The 21,417-nt window shown below is 42.7% G+C and overlaps 1 protein-coding gene across 1 annotated transcript in view; it reads left to right on the forward strand.

The window, feature by feature from the left end:
* olfm3a (olfactomedin 3a) overlaps positions 1 to 15,643 on the forward strand; it is a gene marked incomplete at both ends in the record, with an annotated part of 48,001 nt that extends 32,358 nt beyond the window's left edge. The window contains 4 exons of the mRNA XM_080752101.1: positions 5,667 to 5,822; positions 10,984 to 11,203; positions 14,486 to 14,592; positions 14,966 to 15,643. Coding sequence (XP_080608227.1) covers positions 5,667 to 5,822; positions 10,984 to 11,203; positions 14,486 to 14,592; positions 14,966 to 15,643 — 1,161 coding nt within the window. The remainder of the gene's footprint in view (positions 1 to 5,666; positions 5,823 to 10,983; positions 11,204 to 14,485; positions 14,593 to 14,965) is intronic.
* Positions 15,644 to 21,417: the final 5,774 nt, after the last annotated feature.

Genomic DNA, 21,417 nt, shown 5'->3' on the forward strand with positions numbered 1-21,417 from the left:
CTTTGGGCATTACTCATAGTAGTAAGAGACTCGTTATTGCGCTGAATGACTTATATAGGCCTGGTAATTGGTTTAAATATTTTTTGGGGGGAAAAAACACATACATACACGCACGCACGCACGCGCACACACGCGCACACTCCAGATGGGATTGAAAATACCTCCAGTATAGCTTTATTGTTCTCTCCAGGAATCATTTGGCCTTTAACACCACAATGTACCAGGACCTTTATCACCTCCCTTTTTATCAAATCTCAGATACTCAGAGATCTCAGGACCTTTAATTAACCCTGGCTGCAGCGCTAGAGCACTTTCCTAACACCAAACATTATATTACTGCAGAATGTGAACTGGCTCTTATAGCTTTTTAGCTCCAGTAGAGCAAGGCAGGCTTAAGAGTCTCATCCATGTCTGGTAACTGTGTCGTGCCCCGGGCTTCTTCCAGACAGATCCAGGGCCTCAGACTGCACAGTATAAATACGATTTTACTGCAACCCTCGGAGCAAGCTTGCGGCTTTAATCTTAAGCTTGCCAAAGTGCCGCTGCTGTACAGCTGAGCGTGCAGCCCAAACTGATTCTACTTCAAATAGCAAAGTGCCAAACTTCAGTTCAGTATCCGCATAGCGGCCCCGAACTCTAGATGAGAGGGCTGCAATGCGAACCTCAAGTATTCAAAGACTTTGTCATTTCTACGTTTGAATACTTATATGGGTCAGTGACGTGACGCCCCAAAAAACATGTTTTTTAAAAAACTTTAAATAGCAGGCATAAAAATTATTTACTTTTGTTCTACTCACTCTCAACTTTATGGAAACACATTTTGTTTTTAGATATTTTATTGGAATCAGACTTTATTGAGCAGTTTGTTGTACTTGTGCCTAAAACCGTCATCTGGTGTGACATGACAATAATTGTTCATAAAATGAAAATGGAGTACACCTTTCTTAAGTTACTCACTTTATCAAAGTCCTTTATCATAACTAACCTGTGATCCACTATAGTTTTGTGAAAATTAATTGAATCTGTATATTTTTTTCATAATCAACACTCTGTGTGAGGCCCATGTTGTCGATCTTTCAACATATTTTAATTTTATTCTGACAAAAACTTTCTTTAAAATTACACAAATATTTGTGACTCTTCCTGATACTATTTTCTATGTAAACCATACACATTTCTTCGGTTTCATCATTAATAAAGGTATGATTTCTCACTATTTGGAATGTCACACCAGATGACTTAGTGTCACACCAGATGACCATATCTTCATGTGTCAAAGCAAACTGTGTTTTAACCTACCTATTAGTGAGTACTGAACTTTACTGATTGATTAAACAATTACCCAGGAAAAACAGCAACAGTAAAATTGCTTTAACATTCAATAACATGGCCTTAATATTTCTGAACAGGATAGTATTGTTGGGCCTTAACATAGGATAACAAAGAATTGTAGTAGTAGATGGATGATGAGGATGTGCACAGGAATGCTACGCACACCTAAGTCTTCTGCCGGCCCACGGCAGAAGGATCTTAAAGAGACAATAAGGTGCATAGCCACACTGGGAGCCAAGGCAACATTTTATTAACACCAATTATTGGAAACAACTCAGCATTCAGGTGTATTACTTTTTTCCGAAGTCTCCTGAACTTGAACACAGCATTTTGAGTTGAACAAATTTATTTACGAATCATGTCGTTACACCACATCTCCACTAGCTAAAGAGTGCTGGGTTGTGCAACTCCGAAAATAGCTGATCTACAAGCTCTCGCAGCACAATGCGTTGAGAGCTTGTAGATCAGCTATTTTCGCTATGTTTGTCTCGGGTCCTACCTTACCTCATTGTCCAGTCCAGTGAGTGAAAGTACAAAAGTATTAGATTAGATTAGAATAGACATTTAGACTGCATTGTACATCAGCCAGTCACATTTGGTGAGGGTATAGACATTTAGACTGTATTGTACATCAGCCAGTCACATTTGGTATTGTATTTTGGAAATAATAAAATCACATTTTCTGTACCACCCATTTTCTCTTGTCAAGTGTCTTATATTAACTGCTTATAACGGATAGTTATTATAAAGTGTTACCACAATATAAGGTTTAGGTTTCTGTGAAGGGGTTTCTGCTCTGTCTGATGAATTTGCTGTATCACCGAATGAAGCTAAATTAAATTATGTAAAAATGTTTAAAACGTTGTTTTAAACATGTTAAAATGTTTTAAATGGACAAAAGAAACATGGGACTTGTTATTTATTGTTATGTCTGTAGGAAAATACAGTATATATCATCTGGTGTGACAATCAAGTCATCTGGCGTGACAAGCAGATATGTCACACCAGATGACGAAGTGTCACACCAGATGACGTTTTCTGCATTTAGGACTACCTTGAGGCTACCAGGTACACATTAGCATGCTAACAACATGCTAGCTATAACAAAACAACCTAGATTTACATGTAATTATGACCAAAGTTTCAAATAACTTTTGCTTTATTAATGAAAAAGGTGTCACACCAGATGACATCCAGAAGTGCCACACTTGTCAAAGTTTCAACAAGATGGCATTTCATGAAAATGTTAAAATCATAACTCACCTCAGACACCTGTCTTGCAGTTGTGCTGGGAGTGCTGAATAGCCTTACAGAAGAAGGACCTCTCTAGCCCAGTAGGTGTCCAAATTATTGCCTGTTTAATTTTTCCAAACTAGTGTCACACCAGATGATTTTGGTTTGAGGGACAAAATCTTTTTGATCAGAAATGACTGAAAACATTATGCTTGGACTTTGAAAAGATATAGGCTCACAAATAGACTTTTTTTTTTGCCTAAATTCATTTTTAAATGAATTTTAGCAATTCTTTTTCTTAGTTTTATTCAAGTTCCCACTTTGAGAAACAAGGTCGGGACAGTCACACCAGATGACATTTACCATGTTTGGTTGAAGATTCTGAAGAAATGAGGAATGAAATGTTTTAATCTTGAGTAAGTTCACATAAAGCTTAATGTCCTGCACAATATTCAGAAGGTTTTTGACAAATATATTTTTTATTTATACATGTTTGACACCGAGGACAGCGAAAACGCTACGTCACGTCACCCACCCATATACGTATTCTTTAACAATTTTGCTGCCATCTTAAACATAGCTGTACGTAGTAAGCAGCTGCCAAATTGTCCTTACCTTTTAACGAGGGCACGCGCACGCATCGTGCACAATCTGTGCGCGACTCATCTAGTAGACGCGTAGACTCGGTGACAGCTTTCTAATAAAAAAAACCCCATTGAAATAGACATATCCGTTGCCACGCTGTATCCCTGCTTATCCGCCAGTGTTTACATGAAAAAACATTGAAAAAAGCCAGCTGTGCGCTATGGTAACACGTGGACACGTTCGCGCACATAGCAGACGATATGTGCGCGGATCATATGCCAGGCGGGCACAAGAATTGAAAAGCTATCAAATAAAAAAAAAACGGGTGAAAAAAGACGTGAAATGAACGTGCAGCTCCTTCCTCTGTTTACAATGTAAACAGATGGGATGGAAGCTACGATGGGGCCTTGGACAGGATACGGAAACCTAGATCCGGTCCAAACGGGAAATACGACCGGATACAGTTAGGGGGCGGGCCTAAAGTCTCCGAAACGGATATATCCAGCGATCATACTTTTAATCGTTTCATAATGATTAAAGCTAATTAAATTTCCGGGAACGACGGGCATCGCAGAGAGGTACTGCGGGAAATCCCCGGTTTCAACGAGGATCGCAGAGTATGAGTTAAAGCAAGTACTCCATTACTTTTAGCTCAAGAACAAATTTCGGCAGAGCAACTTTCGCTTGTAATTGCATAACATTCGACCGCCTACTTTGCCTCAAGCACTGTGTCTACTTTGTCCACCCCTGCTCAGTGCTCAGGCCCAGAGAACACTCACACTGTGAGGAATCTAACTGCCAGCAGCGGTTTTAAATACCTGATGAATGACTCAGCTGTTGAACATCTCTCAAAACAATGCAGTCCTGTGAGAATGCGTGCGTTCCTGTACTTGTTCTCCGAGGATAGTTGTACAGCAACGTTTGACAACTCTAGTGGATGAACAAAATAGGCACTCAGTGGTTTCATTTAAATGTATGGTAATAATGCATTAGTTGACACGAATACGTGTTGACAAGGCAATATTTCATTTAAGCTTCGAGCGTTTACTTGTACCGTATACAGTACATGAAAATTTGAGGCATTTCAAGTAGTAAGCTTAATGTCAAGAGCCCCTTCTGTCCCTCTAGAGCCCTCGTGTCTACATAATCATGCTGATGATGATGTGGAGTGCGGTACAACTTGCTGCTTGAAGGGTGCACAGCAGTGCTTGTCAAAGTGAGGTTTTACATGCCCACTGCAGCTGTTTGCATCAAATTGCGATTTAATCACGATTTAAATTGTCACCAGTTAAAATCGATTTTAATCCATTTACAAAATGACGATACATCGTTGAATGCAGTGCTTGCTGCCTGGTTGAAGGGTGTGTACAGTATGGTGGCCCCGTTTGAGATCTGTCAATCACACTGGTTTTGATTGATTGGTTGATTGAATACTTTATTAACTGTTTTACTGCCAGATGTTGTTATTTATTTATTGGGTTTTGTGCCAGCAAAAGCACCTTACCTTTGCGATGTTATAGACAAAGATGTATTTTTTTTTATCATTATTTTTTTTTTCTCCTTAAATATGTGTACTTTCGCTATACCAGCAGTAGAGGGCAGCCTCATGCAAGAATTAATGTGAAATGGCGCGGTAGGCTGCCGTCCGTCAAGGCCGCTCAATCGCTACAGAGCAATAGACCCAGAGAAAATAACATGGAAGTGTTTTGTTACTCCATTGATGCTAACGTCCAGTGGGTTTTTGAGAGCACTTTTACGGGAGCTGTCTCTACGGTACACACCCGCACGACCCCTCATCAGTTTACAGACATCAAACCAAGGTACAAAAGAACGAGCCAAAGAACGTACTATTGGCATCGCGCCGCCGGGAAAAATGGGGCGAACGGGAACGTCCAAAGCGTTGATAGAGTTAACATGCGTTTTAACAGTACAGGTTGTACAGTATGCTAAAAGGATAACACAAAACTCTCCATGCATGGGGCTTGTTTCCATTGTGGTCCTTTTGTAATTCCTCAAGTACCCATTCCATTGCTCTAGGTCGGGGGTCAGCAACCCGTGGCTCTAGAGCCGCATGCAGCTCTTTAGCGCCACCCTAGTGGCTCCCTGGAGCTTTTTCAAAAGTGTATGAAAATGAAAAAAGATGGGGGGAAAAAATGTATTTTTGTTTTAACGATTTTTTTATCGTCACTGTCGGGCAGAAACCTCTCCAAGTTTCAAATTTGCATGTTTTTTTTTTTTTTTTTTTTTCGCAAAGTAAAGCCCTGCTTCATCATACAAGATCTACAAGCACACAACGCCTCGCGGTGCGAGGCGTTGTGTGCTTGTAGATCAGCTGTTTTCACTAGTTTAGTTAATTTTTTAAATGATAAATACAAAACAAAGTTTTGGACATACAAGGTTTCCACCCGACAACGACGATAAGGCTTTTATCATTTTTTCTCCAGACAGATTTGTTTGGTTTTTTTTTGGTCCAATATGGCTCTTTCAACATTTTGGGTTGCCGACCCCTGCTCTAGGTCCAGAACATGTCCCAGTCCATTGAGGTGCTGAACCTGCGCACTCAGAGGGACTTCCAGTACGTCATCAAGATGGAGAACCAGATGAAGGGCTTGAGGACCAAGTTCAGACAGATCGAGGACGACAGGAAAACCACCATAGCAAGAAACTACCAGGTATCACGATAGCTGATAATACTACTCTGTTTTGTCAGTGAAGTATAGTTATTATAGATCAGGGGTGGGCAACTTTGATGAAGGAGATATTTGTAGAAGAAGTGATATTTATTGCTATTTTTGATTAATTGGAATCCTGAATAACTTCCTGAAAAGCATAATTTTTATTGTCTCCGGCAGGCCGAAAGGCATGGCCGAGACTATTATGTTTCGCCCCCGTCCGCCCGACCACGTGCGTGTTCGTCCGTCCGCGTCTAATCTCCGGCACTGTTGGCACGATGGCAGCGAAACCGTTAGGCCTGTCACGATTCATGAAAAAAAAAAGATTTAAATCGATTTAATTAGGGGACGATTGGAATCAATGTTTTAAATAACGAATCGCAATTCGACCAACAGAGGGCGCGCTCGAGTTAAACACCATTCCTTCTTCAACGTCTCTGTGTGTTCAACGTCTATTATACAACAGGTAGTCGGGCTCTCAATGGAAAACAGGCGCTCCAACCGTGCATATAACGAGCACAGATGCACTGTCTCTCATCAAGTAAAGAAATCAGCTGCGTTGGTCACGAAAGACAGCAAGCGCGCCTCTCTCCCCACACTATGCTAGGCGGCTAGGCTAGCGGTTTTCATGTGACATAGTAGCTAAATGTGGCATTAAAAAATTACAAATTCCTATCGAATATCTTAATTACAATGAAATAAAGTTGACGTGTTTTTTTTAAGGGCAACAGTTGTATAATCGCAATATTACATTCGAGGGTCTGCATGTAACACGGTTATCCTGCACTCCAGCCCTACCTACGGAACTCGCCTGTCGGCTCGTTCCTGCTGTAAGGCTGTCGTGCAGGATAACCGTGTTATATGCACACCCTCTCGTGTAATATTGCTTAAACGTCACGCAGCTACAGCAGGAAGGCTCACTCACTCACTCACAGCTGCCGCTCGTTGTGCCAGCAGGAGCAGAGCTCCGCGATTTTGATTGACAAAGAGAGCAGTTAGTTGAGTGCTGTGTCATTACTTTGCTGCTTCAGAGCATAGCACTAATCAGTGCAAAGGGCTAACAACAACAATGCTACGTACAGATGCATGTCTCTGCCACTGGTTACAATGTTTCTAGTGAAAACAAGAATTGACACAGTCAATATATAACCAGGTGAAATGGTGGGTTAGAAAGTCAGGGACTTTGAACAGTCTATCTACAATGAGACACTAGGTCTTGACTTTGATGCGGTATTGATTTTTGAAAAGAGGGTATGAGTTGTTGTTATGCCTTAGTTTGTGCCTGGCTTACAGTACAGTTGGCTTGCTATGTACCACAGGAAAAAGGCATTCTTTGATACAGTATTTAAAAGAGGGTAAGAGTGTTGTTTAAAAAAAAGAACAGGATTTGACATTTAAGAATTGATAAGTTTACACTTTTCTGTCATTTGCTATTTGCTACTGTATAGAGGATAAGAGAAACATCTAAAAATACAGGATTCCTTGTAAGAGAAGACAAGAGAACTGAAATGTAATTGTTGTTTTTTTGCATTTTGATAGTACTGTATTGAAAAGAGCATAAGAGAAAACAGTATTGTTAAAAGAAAAGAAAATACTGGAATTGTAAGAATTGTGGATTTTTTTGGGGTAATTTTTCTGGAAAATAAATTTGTGTTGAAAAAATCGTGACATAATGAATCGTGAACCTTGAATCGTGATTCGAATCGTATCGTGAGTTGAGTGAATCGTGACAGGCCTAGAAACCGTACACGCCCACTCCCTGGGTGCCAGAGCAGAACCTCTGACCCCAATTTTTCAATTTTTTCACTTTTACAGCGCCACCAGGAGGCGGGTTTGTACAAAACACATTTCTGGACGGTACTCCTACAGATTTTGTCCTAAAATCACGCAAATCGGTACACAGTATCTCTATAGTCATTAAACAAAAGGAAACAGGTCTTGATTGGCTAAGATTGGCTAGAGCGCCACCAGTAGGCCGACATGTGATCAAAATGGATCTGTCTGATATTTCATATTCCATCCTAATTGGCTAATATTGGCTTCCAAAGTTGGCAGGATTGCTCCGTTTTGAACAAAATGCCTCAAATAATTTACGCAGGGTGCAATTTTGCAAGCACATTCCCGCTAGGTCAAGGAACAAATGCCACCCTTTTCACATTGGCCTGTTATATTTATTAAAAAAAAAAAAAAAAAAAAAAAAAGGAAAAACAACGCACGTGGCCCACCCATCTGACCCACTTAACATGGCAGCCAAAACCGCGAACACTTTCGGGATTTTCAGCCCAGAAAACCAGAGCTTGTTTTAAAAGTCTGTTTTTATTTCCTAGGACGTCTTACTGTTATTTATTGTCGTATCCAGGCCAGATGCTAACTAAACCTGCCACCAAGGATTATTGCAGCAAAAATAATTTACATTTGCTAATTACATTTTATGGCAGGTTGGCGATAACTTCAGGCACTAATTCTACGAGATACTTTAGAGTCCAATTGCACCCCATGATACATTACTGCAACTGCTCAATTAGAAATCTGATACAGTTCAACGAGTCAAATAACCAAATTAAATGAAACAAAATGCATTATGCCTCAAGCCATACATAATTATTATAATTGGCTAACATTGGCTTCCATTATTAGTTGTTTCTGTTCAGATTCACAATCTCTTGGTTCACAGTTTCAGGTGATATGGTGGACGTGTGACAAACTATAACTTTATCACTTTAGTTATAGCTTGAATCCACAACGTGGATTCACAACGTGTTTAGGGATAACGTGTTTAGGGATAAGGGGTAAGGCATGATGAGAATAGGGCCCAATATCCAGGGACATGCTGGCCATTGGGAAAAGCGGGACAACTCCCGAACGGCCGGTTCATTCCCGGCCGGTCCAGGCCAGCCATTAGGAAAAAAATAAAAATAAAATGATGGACTTTGTTCCATTTTGGGGGCTGGGCGGCCAAAAAAGTAAATCGTCACTGTCGGGCAGAAAACTTGTATCTCCAAGTTTCAAATTTGTAAATTTTCTCGCAAAGCAAAGCCCTGCTTCATCATACAAGGCCGTCGCACAAAAGTAGTGAAAACAGCAGATCTACAAGCACACAACCGCGAGGCGTTGTGTGCTTGTAGATCGGCTGTTTTCACTAGTTTAAATCATTTTTCAAATGATAAATTCAAAACAAACAGTTTTGGACATACAAGGTTTCCACCCGACAACGGCGAAATATAACTCATGTAATTGGCCCACTGGCTTGTCACTTGTCATGATCTGAAATGGCAAATCTTGGAGTAGCAGCAGCGCTATGGAGAGAGATCTCTCTCTATAGCGCACAATGAGGGCCTCTCCAACTCTTTTTCCTGGGCTGAATCAGGGGCCCAGCACGTCCCTGCCAATATCTCACACATGGGCAGATTGCCATGAAACGTGTTGAGCACATTCATGCTCCCCGGAGGATGAACACTCCAAATTCGGGACACCTGGAAATATATATATATATATATTGACAGCGCTGACTTGTAGTTAAAAAGTCACAATCCCAAAGTAAAGTACAAGTCAGAATAAAACAGACACCAAGACCAGGTAGTTCTGGTATAATAGGTTTACACTGTATTTGAGAGAGTAATAATCACAGAAGCATCAGCTGTACAGCTAAAAGGTCTCTCTGCCCAGCACGTCAACATTACAGGTATACATTAGGGTGAGGGGTTAGGGTGTTAACTAACCGCATCCGCGTTGCGCTAAGTCCCGCCCTGTGGGCACGCTGTCATCGCCTGATGCATTACTTTAAAGTCAATAAACTGCTGTTTCAATTATAAGCTATCTTGAGTGTGACAGTGAGTATGAGGAACAAGTTAAGAGGATGTTCATGTGTCACACGGATGAAAAATGAACGTGAAAGGTAATTTTGCAAAGTTCCAATAGGCTATGTACATTGTTCTACCGTAGCCTAGAGATTAATTTTAATTTTAAGAACCTATTTAACCAGTAAAATCTGATAAATACGGGCTATAGGCTGCATCATCTGGACGTCATCTGTCCTGAGGGCGTCTTCTTCATACTCACTTAATCACTTAATAACTTAATTGAAACAGCAGTTTTAATGACTTTAAAGTAGTATTAGAAAACGGTCAGGATTTAGAAGGCATTTCGTAGAATCGGCTTCCGGTCTTTTAATGGGTTACATAAACTTTCCCTGTGTCCCTTGCCGTTTCTTCAAAGCACATATCCCTATAAGGCAGGGGTCTTCAACGTTTTCAGGCCAAGGACCCCTAAGTTGAGAGAGAGATGAAGCAGGGACCCCCACAACCTTTTCATAGATTCCGTTTCATCGTTTGACAGCACAATCATCAGTGTATTTTGGATTCATGTCCATTTGTGTTTTCAGATATTTAACCACTTGAGCTGTCATTACCTAATCAACTTGACCTTTTACTCTGTACTTAGTCTGCTCTTTTCCCCCTCTGCACCAAACCTCTTTGCCGAAAATAGCCTAACTGTTGTGAGCTTGTAGATCTGCTATTTTTGTTCAGTTCTCAGAATATGGACCCTAGGGTTCAAGTTGTTAATATAAAAAGGATTGGAAGATTTTGAGGACCCCCTGTAGTAAGTCTGAGGACCCCCTAGGGGTCCCGGACCCCCCTGTTCTTTAAAAAAGATATAGTTTATAAAACTTGGCTAGATAGGAAGTCATAAGAATGAGTTGTCAATGCCCCTGGTGGATGAATTTGTTAATGCTCTATACCAGGGCTTCTCAAACCTTTTTAGGCTGTGACCCTGAAAATAAACATATTTGAACTGGGGATCCGCACCTTGACAAGCACTTGGAATTGTAGGTATTCCATTTAATGTGACTCGGTTCCGCATATAAATATATGTGAAAATAGCAGCTCTACATGCTCACAACGCCTCGCACCACGAGGCGTTGTGAGCATGTAGATCTGCTATTTTCACAATGTTCACCTCTCGAATATTCGACTATTCGAATACTTTCAGATCGAATAATTTGAATACTAAAAATCACTATTCGTGAATGCCCTAGTGTGTATCCAGTCCTCTCTGCTTTGCTAATCTCTCTCTCTCTCTCTCTCTCTCACTCTCTCTCTCTCTCTCACTCTCCTCTCTCTCTCTCTCTCTCTCTCTCTCTCTCTCTTACCACCACCACCAGGAGCTTAATGATAAGATGGATGAGCTGAAGCCCTTGATCCCGGTGCTGGAGCAGTACAAGACGGACGCCGTGATCATCTCCCAGTTCAAGGAGGAGATCAGGAACCTGTCGGCGGTGCTCCAGGGCATCCAGGAGGAGCTGGGCGCCTACGACTACGACGAGCTCTACCAGCGCGTCCTCCGCCTGGACAACAGGCTGCGCAGCTGCATGGGCAAGCTGAGTGAGTGGTGGGGGCGTCACCCAGGGGCGTCACAGGGAGGGGGGGGGGGGGGGGGGGGGGGCAAGCTGAGTGAGTGGTGGCACCACCCAGGGGCGTCACAGGGAGGGGGGGGGGGGGACAAGCTGAGTGAGTGGTGGCACTACCCAGGGGCGTCACAAGGGGGAGGGGGGGGGACAAGCTGAGTGAGTGGTGGCACCACCCAGGGGCGTCACAAGGGGGAGGGGGGGGGGGAAGCTGAGTGAGTGGTGGCACCACCCAGGGGCGTCACAAGGGGGGGGGGGGACAAGCTGAGTGAGTGGTGGCACCACCCAGGGGGGGGGGGGGGGGACTGAGTTACTAGGGCCCAAGGTGGAGGGGACTTAATTATTTTAGAATAACTTAATTATCTGTGAATATATGTATTTTTTAAGCGGACATTTGTAACTCAAATTTTTCTTCTGGGGGGTCCCTGGAACTAAATATTTTGAGATGGGGATGGGGGTCCATGGCCAAATACGTATCATTTTAGGGGTCCTTCACATGAAAAAGTTTGAGCACCACTGACTGACATAGAAACATAGGTTTTTCAAAAAACCTTCAAAGACTTTTCACACATTTTCACGATCTTTCAAAAATAGCAGATCTACAAGCTCGCTGCGCGGCACTCTGTGAGCTTGTATATCTGCTATTTTTCAATACTTAAAGCACAAAATAAGGCAGTGAATCCTTGTACCCAGGGCCCAGAATTTGGTGTGACACCCCTGTTGCCATGTCTACTTACAGAGGCGTGATTTCAGAAATAAATATGGTCTGGCAAAAGAATATCTTACCATAGCTCCAGTTCTAAACTAGCAAAAGTAGTGGATCTACAAGCTCCCGAGAGCCTCTAGATCCACTATTTTCACTATTTGCTTGTGGGTCGAAAAGAGAAAAGGTTTGAAAATGTTAACCTATTCATGGGTTCAATTTGTAGTCCTACTACAGCGGCCATGTTGAGGACCAACACAGGTGTTTCACTTGTCTGATTGGCATAGCATTAATGTTCTACATCAATCAGAACACCTGTGTTGGTCCTCAATACGACCGCTGTAGGACTACAAATTGAACCCATGAATAATGTCAACATTCCCAAAAAAGGGATGCCACGGTTAAAAAAAAAATCCTAATTGCATACAATAAAAGGCTCATCTAAATTATAACACGTCACATCGATTGCGATGAAATCAGATTCATTTGCTAAAATAATTCAGAGTTGGGGACAATATTAAAGGAGTCATCCAGACCAAAACACATATAGGGTTAAATCTGTCTTTTATCATACCCCTTTATACCTGCTTTAGTCCATTTTTTTCATAGCTGCCCCTGTTGCTAGATTTCGGCTGCCCCTGTTGCTAGATTTCGCAGGCCCTCTCATAACTAACAGAGTGTATAGCCTTTATACTAGTGCGGTTATTTCTTCAGCTTCAAAGTTAGTATTTTTTTATTGGATTGTGTTTACACAACGTCCTGAGACCAACCAAACCGCTGTTTTGACCTCACAGGCACCCTTACTTGTCAAACCGACCCCTCCCTCCCCTCCCTTTCTAGCCTCTCCTCTCCCTGCTCTGGTGCAGAGCAGAAGCCGTTTGACAAGTAAGGGTGCCTGTGAGGTCAAAACAGCGGTTTGGTTGGTCTCAGGACGTTGTGTAAACACAATCCAATAAAAAAATACTAACTTTGAAGCTGAAGAAATAACCGCACTAGTATAAAGGCTATACACTCTGTTAGTTATGAGAGGGCCCGCAAAATCTAGCAACAGGGGCAGCCGAAATCTAGCAAAAGGGGCAGCTATGAAAAAAATCGACTAAAGCAGGTATAAAGGGGTATGATAAAAGACAGATTTAACCCTATATGTGTTTTGGTCTGGATGACTCCTTTAAGGTTAAATGTTAACTCTAGGGTCTGGCAATTGTCCTAATGACCCAAATGACGCCCCTGTCTACTTATTATAAGCGTCTATAAAGTCGCTTGTAAATGTTGGTAGTTGAGTTTTTTTGTTTGTTTCTGAAGTGTTTGTTGCTTATTTGGCCTTGTAAACCAAAAATATTGCTACAAGATATTCTCTCGCAAAATCTGGCAACACTGATGCTCGACCCATATCATCCGCAGTTGTGCATCTGACTGTCAAAGTGCAAGTGCCTTTGCAAGCTACACTACAGTATATTGACAGCTACACTGAATTTAATCAGATTTCTTTCTAGGCGTAGCCTACTAATGGGCTCAACTGCACCAGTAAATAAGGGGAGTTGTAATAGATTGCATGCATAACTTATCCATGATAATACTACAGGGAGGCTGCAGAACGCTTCCTGTATTTCATTTTCAACTTAACTCTCAAATACCTGGAACGTGCCCGCGTCGCATTAGATTTGAACCACTTTAACCATTATTTTATGCTTTAACTATTGAAAAATAGCAGATATACAAGCTCACAGCGCGGCACCGAGTGCCGCGCTGCGAGCTTGTAGATCTGCTATTTTTGAAAAATTGTGAAAATGTGCACAAGTCTTTGAATATCTTTATCCCGATCTTTGACCCAACTTCTAAATCCTTCCTCTAAATCAGCTGTTCTCAAACTTGTTCATGTCAAGGAACCCCAAAATTACATTTATTCGGCCGCAGACCCCTATCTCAAAATATGTTGTTCCAGGGACCCCCCCAGAAGCAGAGATTTGAGTTACAAAAGTCTGCTTTGAAAAATATATATTGAAAAATTTGCACACATTTTCACGATTTTTCAAAAATAGCAGATCTACAAGCTCGCAGCGCGGCACTCGGTGCCGCGCTGTGAGCTTGTAGATCTGCTATTTTTCAAAAGTTAAAGCATTCAATAATTGTAGGCCTAAATGGGCTAACACAATCGGTTGTGGAATAATCTTTTTTCTTAAGGTGCTAAAGACGTCATCTTTAATTGTATTATGACTTTAAATGCCGCACAGCCTCCAGAATGAATTACAGGCGGCCTGGAGCGCATTCGGAGGAAATGATAATGTACCAGCCGTAAAGCAAAGCTCAAGCTGTCATCAGATCAGCCGCAGCACAAACAGCAGTTTGTTGCCTCCGTTGTTCAAGCTACACTTGGCTCACTGCCTTCTGGTATCTGTGTGTACGCAGAGTAGGGCAAACTCTCTGGTGGCACAGGCATGGAATTGGTTTGAGAAATCTAGGATGGAGAGAGAGAGAGAGAGAGAGAGAGAGAGAGAGAGAAAAAAAGAAAACAGTACAGTACATCGCATCTTATTGCTGCATTTCTCTTATTAACAGCGTGTGGAAACTTAATGAAAATCACTGGACCTATTACAATAAAGACATCTGGGACCCGGTTCGGGGCATGGATGACTGACCCCCTGGCGTCAACCAGAAACAACAGGGTAAGTTATGGGTGAAGTGGAGAAGTGTGGGCGCTCTCTCCATGGTTCACGTGCAGTGCACAATGTCTGCATCTTGTTTTCAGAGTGGGGATGATTTATCACAATAATCAAAGCATGCCCTGAATAATATCACGGTGTACAAGTTCTAAGCCGGTGAAATGTAATCGATTGGTTCGCGCACAGTGTGATTATGTTCTAATTTATCATATCCCATGTGTGCAGCGGTTCATATAATATTCACAGAGCGGTATATGTAAAAGGTGACCTTTTTTTGAAGAGAGATTTTGTTTGTGATGAGGTTTGCATGTTCATCGGGCCATGGCTCTCGCTAATTCTAACTATCCATCACTCTTTATCTTTCCCCCCGGTCTAGGTGTGGTACATGGACAGCTACACCAACAGCAAGATCGTGCGCGAGTACAAGACGATGGCCGACTTCGTGGCAGGGGTGGTCTCTCGAACTTACAGCCTCCCGTTCAAGTGGGAGGGCACCAACCACATCGTCTACAACGGCTCGCTCTACTACAACAAGTACCAGAGCAACATCATCGTCAAGTACAGCTTCGAGACGGGCAGCGTGCTCGCCCAGCGCGCGCTGGAGTTCGCCGGCTTCCACAACGCGTACCCGTACACGTGGGGCGGCTTCTCCGACATCGACGTGATGGCCGACGAGCTGGGCATGTGGGTGGTGTACGCCACCAACATGAACGCGGGCAACATCGTCCTCTCGCAGATCGACCCCGACACGCTGCACGTGCTGCAGACGTGGAACACGGAGTACTCCAAGCGCAACGCCGGCGAGTCCTTCATGATCTGCGGCACGCTCTACATCACCAACTCCCACCTGTCGGGGGCCAAGGTGTACTACGCGTACTCCACCAAGACCTCCTCCTACGAGTACACGGACATCCCCTTCCACAACCAGTACTTTCACATCTCCATGCTCAACTACAACGCCCGCGACAGGGCTCTGTACGCCTGGAACAATGGCCACCAGGTGATATTCAACGTCACCCTGTTCCACGTCATAAAGACAGACGATGACTCTTAACTCTTATTGTGCCGATCCCGAACAAGTTCGGCTTTATTTCAATCCAATACAATTTTTTTTTAATTATTTTACTTACCCTGAGCTGCTTGTAGAGCCGTGGGTGGTCCTGGCTCGTCCTACGCTTTCCAGCGAGCCATTTTACATGGTCCGACGATATATTCCATTAAAAATGGTTTAAAATACATTTTTGAGCCCCCCAATGTTCACCGAATGTTCGGCGCCGCCGGCGGCGCGACGTCCAGTGTGCCGATCCCGAATTAATGCGGCTTTTTTAATGAAATGAATGATCCGAGGCCTACTGAAGCCCCGGCCTAAATTTTCCATCCAGTGACCGAGATCCGGCCGCCCCCCGGCCAGCCGTAAACGAGTAACGCCGCCGCGAATCGCCGCCGAATCCAATGCAAACCCACATCTTTGAAGGTCATTTTCTCTGGATTGTGTTTTTAGGGAGGCGGCGCGAGGTTTATTTACGGCGAAATCGCCGAAAAATGATCTTTTAAATGAGAAAAAGCTAATAGCTATTTTGTAGCCATTTTCATCCGGGACCTTTTCATGACGTGCACGAACGTGAGCACGCGCGTCACTGCAACGTGAGTCCTCGGATGCTAATACGCTCGCCTATGGGACATACCCTGGCATTCTTTGGCGCCCTCTAGGGGCTGGCACTGGAAGGGTTAAGATGTTTGCGTTGTTAAGACAAAATGCAGGTAACAAAAGCACCGTCGGCGATTCGTGATGTTTCTAGGACTTCGTTTCCTCTCATGGCCTAATGGTACCTTTTCTCACACGGCCCTCTTCTAGCGCCACCATCAGGCCGATTTTTGCAAAACACATTTTTGGACACTGCTCCTACAGATTTTGGCCTAAAATCACACAAAGCGGTACACAGTATCTCTAAAGTCATGTCATCAACATGGATCTGTCCCATTTCCCATATTCCCTCCTGATTGGCTACGATTGCCTTCTAAAGTTTGTGTATGCGACGTGACGGTCGCTTATCTCCCGATTAGGGAGTCTTACTGGTGATATTTCTAGGACGTTGTTTCCTCTCGTGGACTAATGGTACCTTTACGTAGATCTTTTGTCATTTGTTGATGTGGATACTTGGCTAGTTGGGCATGGACACCAATGACTCAACCAATTAAAGATAAAGCGTCATACTTTATTTTATTTTGTTTTATATTTAATTTTGGTAACACTTTCTAAAGCATTATGTGTGTTTATGAGTGTAGTTATGAAGCATTATGAATGCATTATAATGCATTATGAATGCCCTCATTATAAATATGGGCTTCATAGAAAGTGTTATTTCTTTACATTGCTGCTGATCAGACTGCTATGCCTTATTTGCTTTGTGTTGGTTTTTTACCAGCCCAAGACTGTTGATAAGCTTTTGCATGATTGTTTACATTTTGTCTGCTGTGATTTCCTATAATATATAGCGACGATTTTCTGTTGCATTTCTTTTCTCAGTGTTTGTATTTGTCTCTTGAAGAGTATTTAAATATTGAACATGTATTGCACATTTGCTACAATTATGTAAAGTCAGTCAATTATGAAATATAGGTATTCTTTTAAAAGATGCAGGCCTGTAAAACATCGCAATTATGTATGTCTCTGTGTGAGAAGTACATTTGTATTTTTTATAAAAACAACAATGTCATAAGAGGGTACCTGTACGTTTATTTTTTTAACGGCTTGGACAATTGACACATGCCTTGATCTGAACGGTGTGGAGAGGGGGACTCGCTTGGACTGAGTTCTGTGAATTGAGCTTCAGTTCATCTAGATCAGTGGTTCTCAACCTTTTCAGGCCGTGACCCCCAAAATAATCATATTTGAACTGGGGACCCCCACCCTTCACAAGCACTTGGAATTGTAGGAGCTGGCATTACATTTAGTTTGACTCGATCTATTAAATTTGTGAAAATAGCCGATCTACATGCTCACAACGCCTCGCAACGTCACTTGCAGATACCATGTATTACACTTACGGTATACTGTATGTTGGTCTGTTTACTCAACTGTTGAGTGAGAAAACAATGTTAAGCTAAACATCTGGGGACCCCCCAAAATAATTTGGGGACCCCTCTGGGTGTCGCGACCACAGGTTGAGAACCATTGATCTAGATCAGGGGTGGGCAACTTTGGTGATGGCGAGGGCCACTATATTTCCACCTTCACTCCAGAGGGCCACTATTTTTCCACCTTCACTCCAGAGGGCCACATTGCATATTACTACGTTCTACTTTGTCATTCTATTATCGTATACAAAAGAAGCAAAAATAGCCGATCTACAAGTAGATCGGCTATTTTTGCTTCTTTTGAATTGGAATCCTGAATTGTTGTTATTTTTTAATTGGAATCCAGAAATCTAACATTTTGATTTAATTTCAAACGCAGTTTAGTGATATACTCATGTTGACTGTATGAACCCAAATACATTGGACATAAAATACTTACTTACTGTATTTACTAAAATACATACTACTACTATACTAGTCATTAAGCTACTAATATAGACTGACGGAATTAAAGCAGGTCATGTTTGGAATTGTAACAGCTGAAATCAATAACATATCAATCAGTATTCCGATATTAACCCGTGGGCCGCATTAAAGGACAACTTTGTTTTTTTACAACAAGGGTTCATATTTTAGATTGTAATTAGAGAAAAGAAAAAGTGAGTGTTAAAATGTTTTCATTTGCTTCGTTCTATTGTTTGATCTTGTTTTCCGTGCTAAAATGTGGGGCATACGTACGCATTGGGGCATGTGTACAAGTGGTTAAATATGTAATTTTAGATACAATAAGCCAGCAGTTTCTTTATTGCTATTTACAGTAACACTTCTAGCCCCCATAAGTCACATCAAACCATGAAAGGTTGCGCTGTATCTTGGGAATGGGCTTATTGTGTGGAAAATGACATATTCAGCCACTTGTACGCATGCCCCCAAACACTGACATAAGAATCTCTAAAACAATAGAAAGAAGTAAATTAAATAATTTTTAACACTCATCTTTTATATTCTTTAATTACAATCTAAAATATGAACCCTTGTTGTAAAAAACAAAAGTTGTCCTTTAAGTGAAGGTGGGGGGCCGCATGTGGCCCCCGGGCCGCCAGTTGCCCATGTATGATCTAGATCAGGGGTCTTCAACGTTTTCAGGCCGGGGACCCCCAAACTGATGGGGAGATGGAGCAGGGACCCCCTACCACCTCGTAGGGTTGGGGGGTATTTTTTATTTTAAACATGTACAAGTTACAGCGAGCAGGCCAGGGTGGGCCGTACCACTACCATTTCTAAACATACTAGGCCTACTTATTAACTGAGAACCAATGTCAATAATATCAACAATCTGTCAATTGCATAGTAATCATGTATTCAAGCTATTCAAAATGGATAGAATCATGATTTATTTTTTTAACATAAATGTGAAAAAAAAAACTTTTTTTTTTTTTTTTTAAGCAATAATTTCGTGGACCCCCTGCAGTACCTCCGCGGACCCCCTAGGGGTCGCGGACCCCCTGTTGAAGACCCCTGATCTAGATGATTTATCTTGACATTTTTCGTTATCCGGGGAACATGCAAAAAGTGATGAAAAAATTATGCCAATGAATGATTGCCGCACTTGACAGCGTGCTTGAGATAAGAATGCTCTCATGCACTCAAAGTGAAGCTCACTTGATGGCTCGGCTCGACGCGTTGGCATTTCAATCAGGATGAGGCAGGGGAAAGTACCGGAATGATTCAAGGCACTCTCTGTAATGTTCTCCTCTTTCCCACCCCAGCCTCTATCTTTATGGACAAGTCAGCCGCTGGTTTATGGTGCCTGATGATGGTGACTTTTCAATGCATTACAGTGTGTTCTGCCTTTTTTTTGTTTTATAGGTAGGCCATACGTACGCGCACACAGACACAGCCATGTTTCAGATCGCACGACGCACCTACAAATCGAATGTATACGCCACAGCGCTCGTACCGTGCAGCAGAGGTGGAAAAAGTACTCACATTATTTACTTAAGTAAAAGTATCAATACTGCAATATAGAAATACTCCGTTAGGGTGCCCTCACACCAAAATACCTATGAGAGTGGAATTCGAGTTCCGCCAATGCATTTCAGTGAGAAGGGAGCGTTTTTTTGAAGAAATCCTCTGCTGGCATGAAACCTCTTCACTCACTCTCATTGAAATGCATTGGCGGAACGCGGATTCCACTCTCATGGGTACTTTGGTGTGAGGGCACCCTTACAAGTAAAAGTCTGGAATTCAAAATGTACTTGAGTAAAATTACGAAAGTATTGGCATCAAAATGTACTGTACCTAAAGTAAAAGTATACAAAATGTTTGAAAATAGCAGATCTACAAGCTCACAACGCGTTGCGATGCGACATGTTGTGAGCTTGTAGATCGTCTATTTTCAAACGGCCTAGGTATAAAATCGGGCTAAAGTGGTGAATGTATGTCACCCACAAATCGAATGTACTATACGCCACAACGTGCGTGCCGTGCAGACACCTGTGCTCAGCGGTAAATCACAGCCTGGTTAGCATAGCACTTCACCTCGTGACTGGGTTATTTCCAGCCCTTACTTGATGTGATGCCCCCTCCGCCCTCCCCCATCACTCTATTCGCGGGGGAGGTGGGAGGGGGCAGGGACGTGCTGGCCATTGGGAAAAGCGGGACAACTCCCGAACGGCCGGTTCATTCCCGGCCGGTCCAGGCCGGCCATTAGGAAAAAAATAAACTGTTTGCACAAAAGTAAAAAATGAAACTGTTTGCACAAAAGTAGTGAAAACAGCAGATCTACAAGCACACAACGCCTCGCGGTGCGAGGCGTTGTGTGCTTGTAGATCGGCTGTTTTCACTAGTTTAAATCATTTTTAAAATGATAAATACAAAACAAACGGTTTTGGACATACAAGATTTCCACCCGACAACGTCGAAATATAACTCATGTAATTGGCCCACTGGCTTGTCACTTGTCATGATCTGAAATGGCAAATCTTTGAGTAGCAGCAGCGCTATAGAGAGAGATCTCTCTCTCTATAGCGCGCAATGAGGGCATCTCCAACTCTTTTTCCCGGGCTGAATCAGGGGCCCAGCACGTCCCTGGGAGGGGGGCAGTAAAAGTCTTCCCCTGCAATCATGCATCCTTATCGATTTCCCATCTCAGGTTAAAGGCTACAAGTGTCACCCTTCACGAGCCCACCCATCCCCACCCCCACCCTCTGTCTGTTCCCTCCACCTCCCTCCGCCCGCCCGCCCTGAACCAACAAAGAAACATCACCTCACATCAGTCGGGGGCTGTATTAAATCAGAGATAGCTCTAGCAGGGAACCTGATTAGCATTGATTTTACCACCCTTCCCTCCTCCTCCCCCTGCACACACGTGGCTATAGCTATCAAGCTGGCCGTCTGTCTGGCGGGGTAGAGGGGACGGCTCTCTGCCCATAGAGATATGATCGCTATAGATCAAGCCGTACGTCGCGGACACACGTGTCTTTATCCGCGCTCGTCAGCTGTCAAGGTGTTCAGGCAAGGACTTTGACACACTCCAGTGGGTGTTGTACTGCAAGGGAATGTTAACACATACAGTGCCTATCCCGAACATGTTCGGCTTTATTTCAATCAAATATATTTTTTTATTTTTATTTTACTTACCCTGAGCTGCTTGTAGAGCCGTGGGTGGTCCTGGCTCGTCCTACGCTAGCCAGCGAGCCATTTTACATGGTCCGACGATATATTCCATTAAAAATGGTTTAAAATACA

The sequence above is a fragment of the Nannobrachium achirus genome (assembly GCF_963921795.1).
Source record: "Nannobrachium achirus genome assembly, chromosome: 21".
NCBI lineage: Eukaryota > Metazoa > Chordata > Actinopteri > Myctophiformes > Myctophidae > Nannobrachium > Nannobrachium achirus.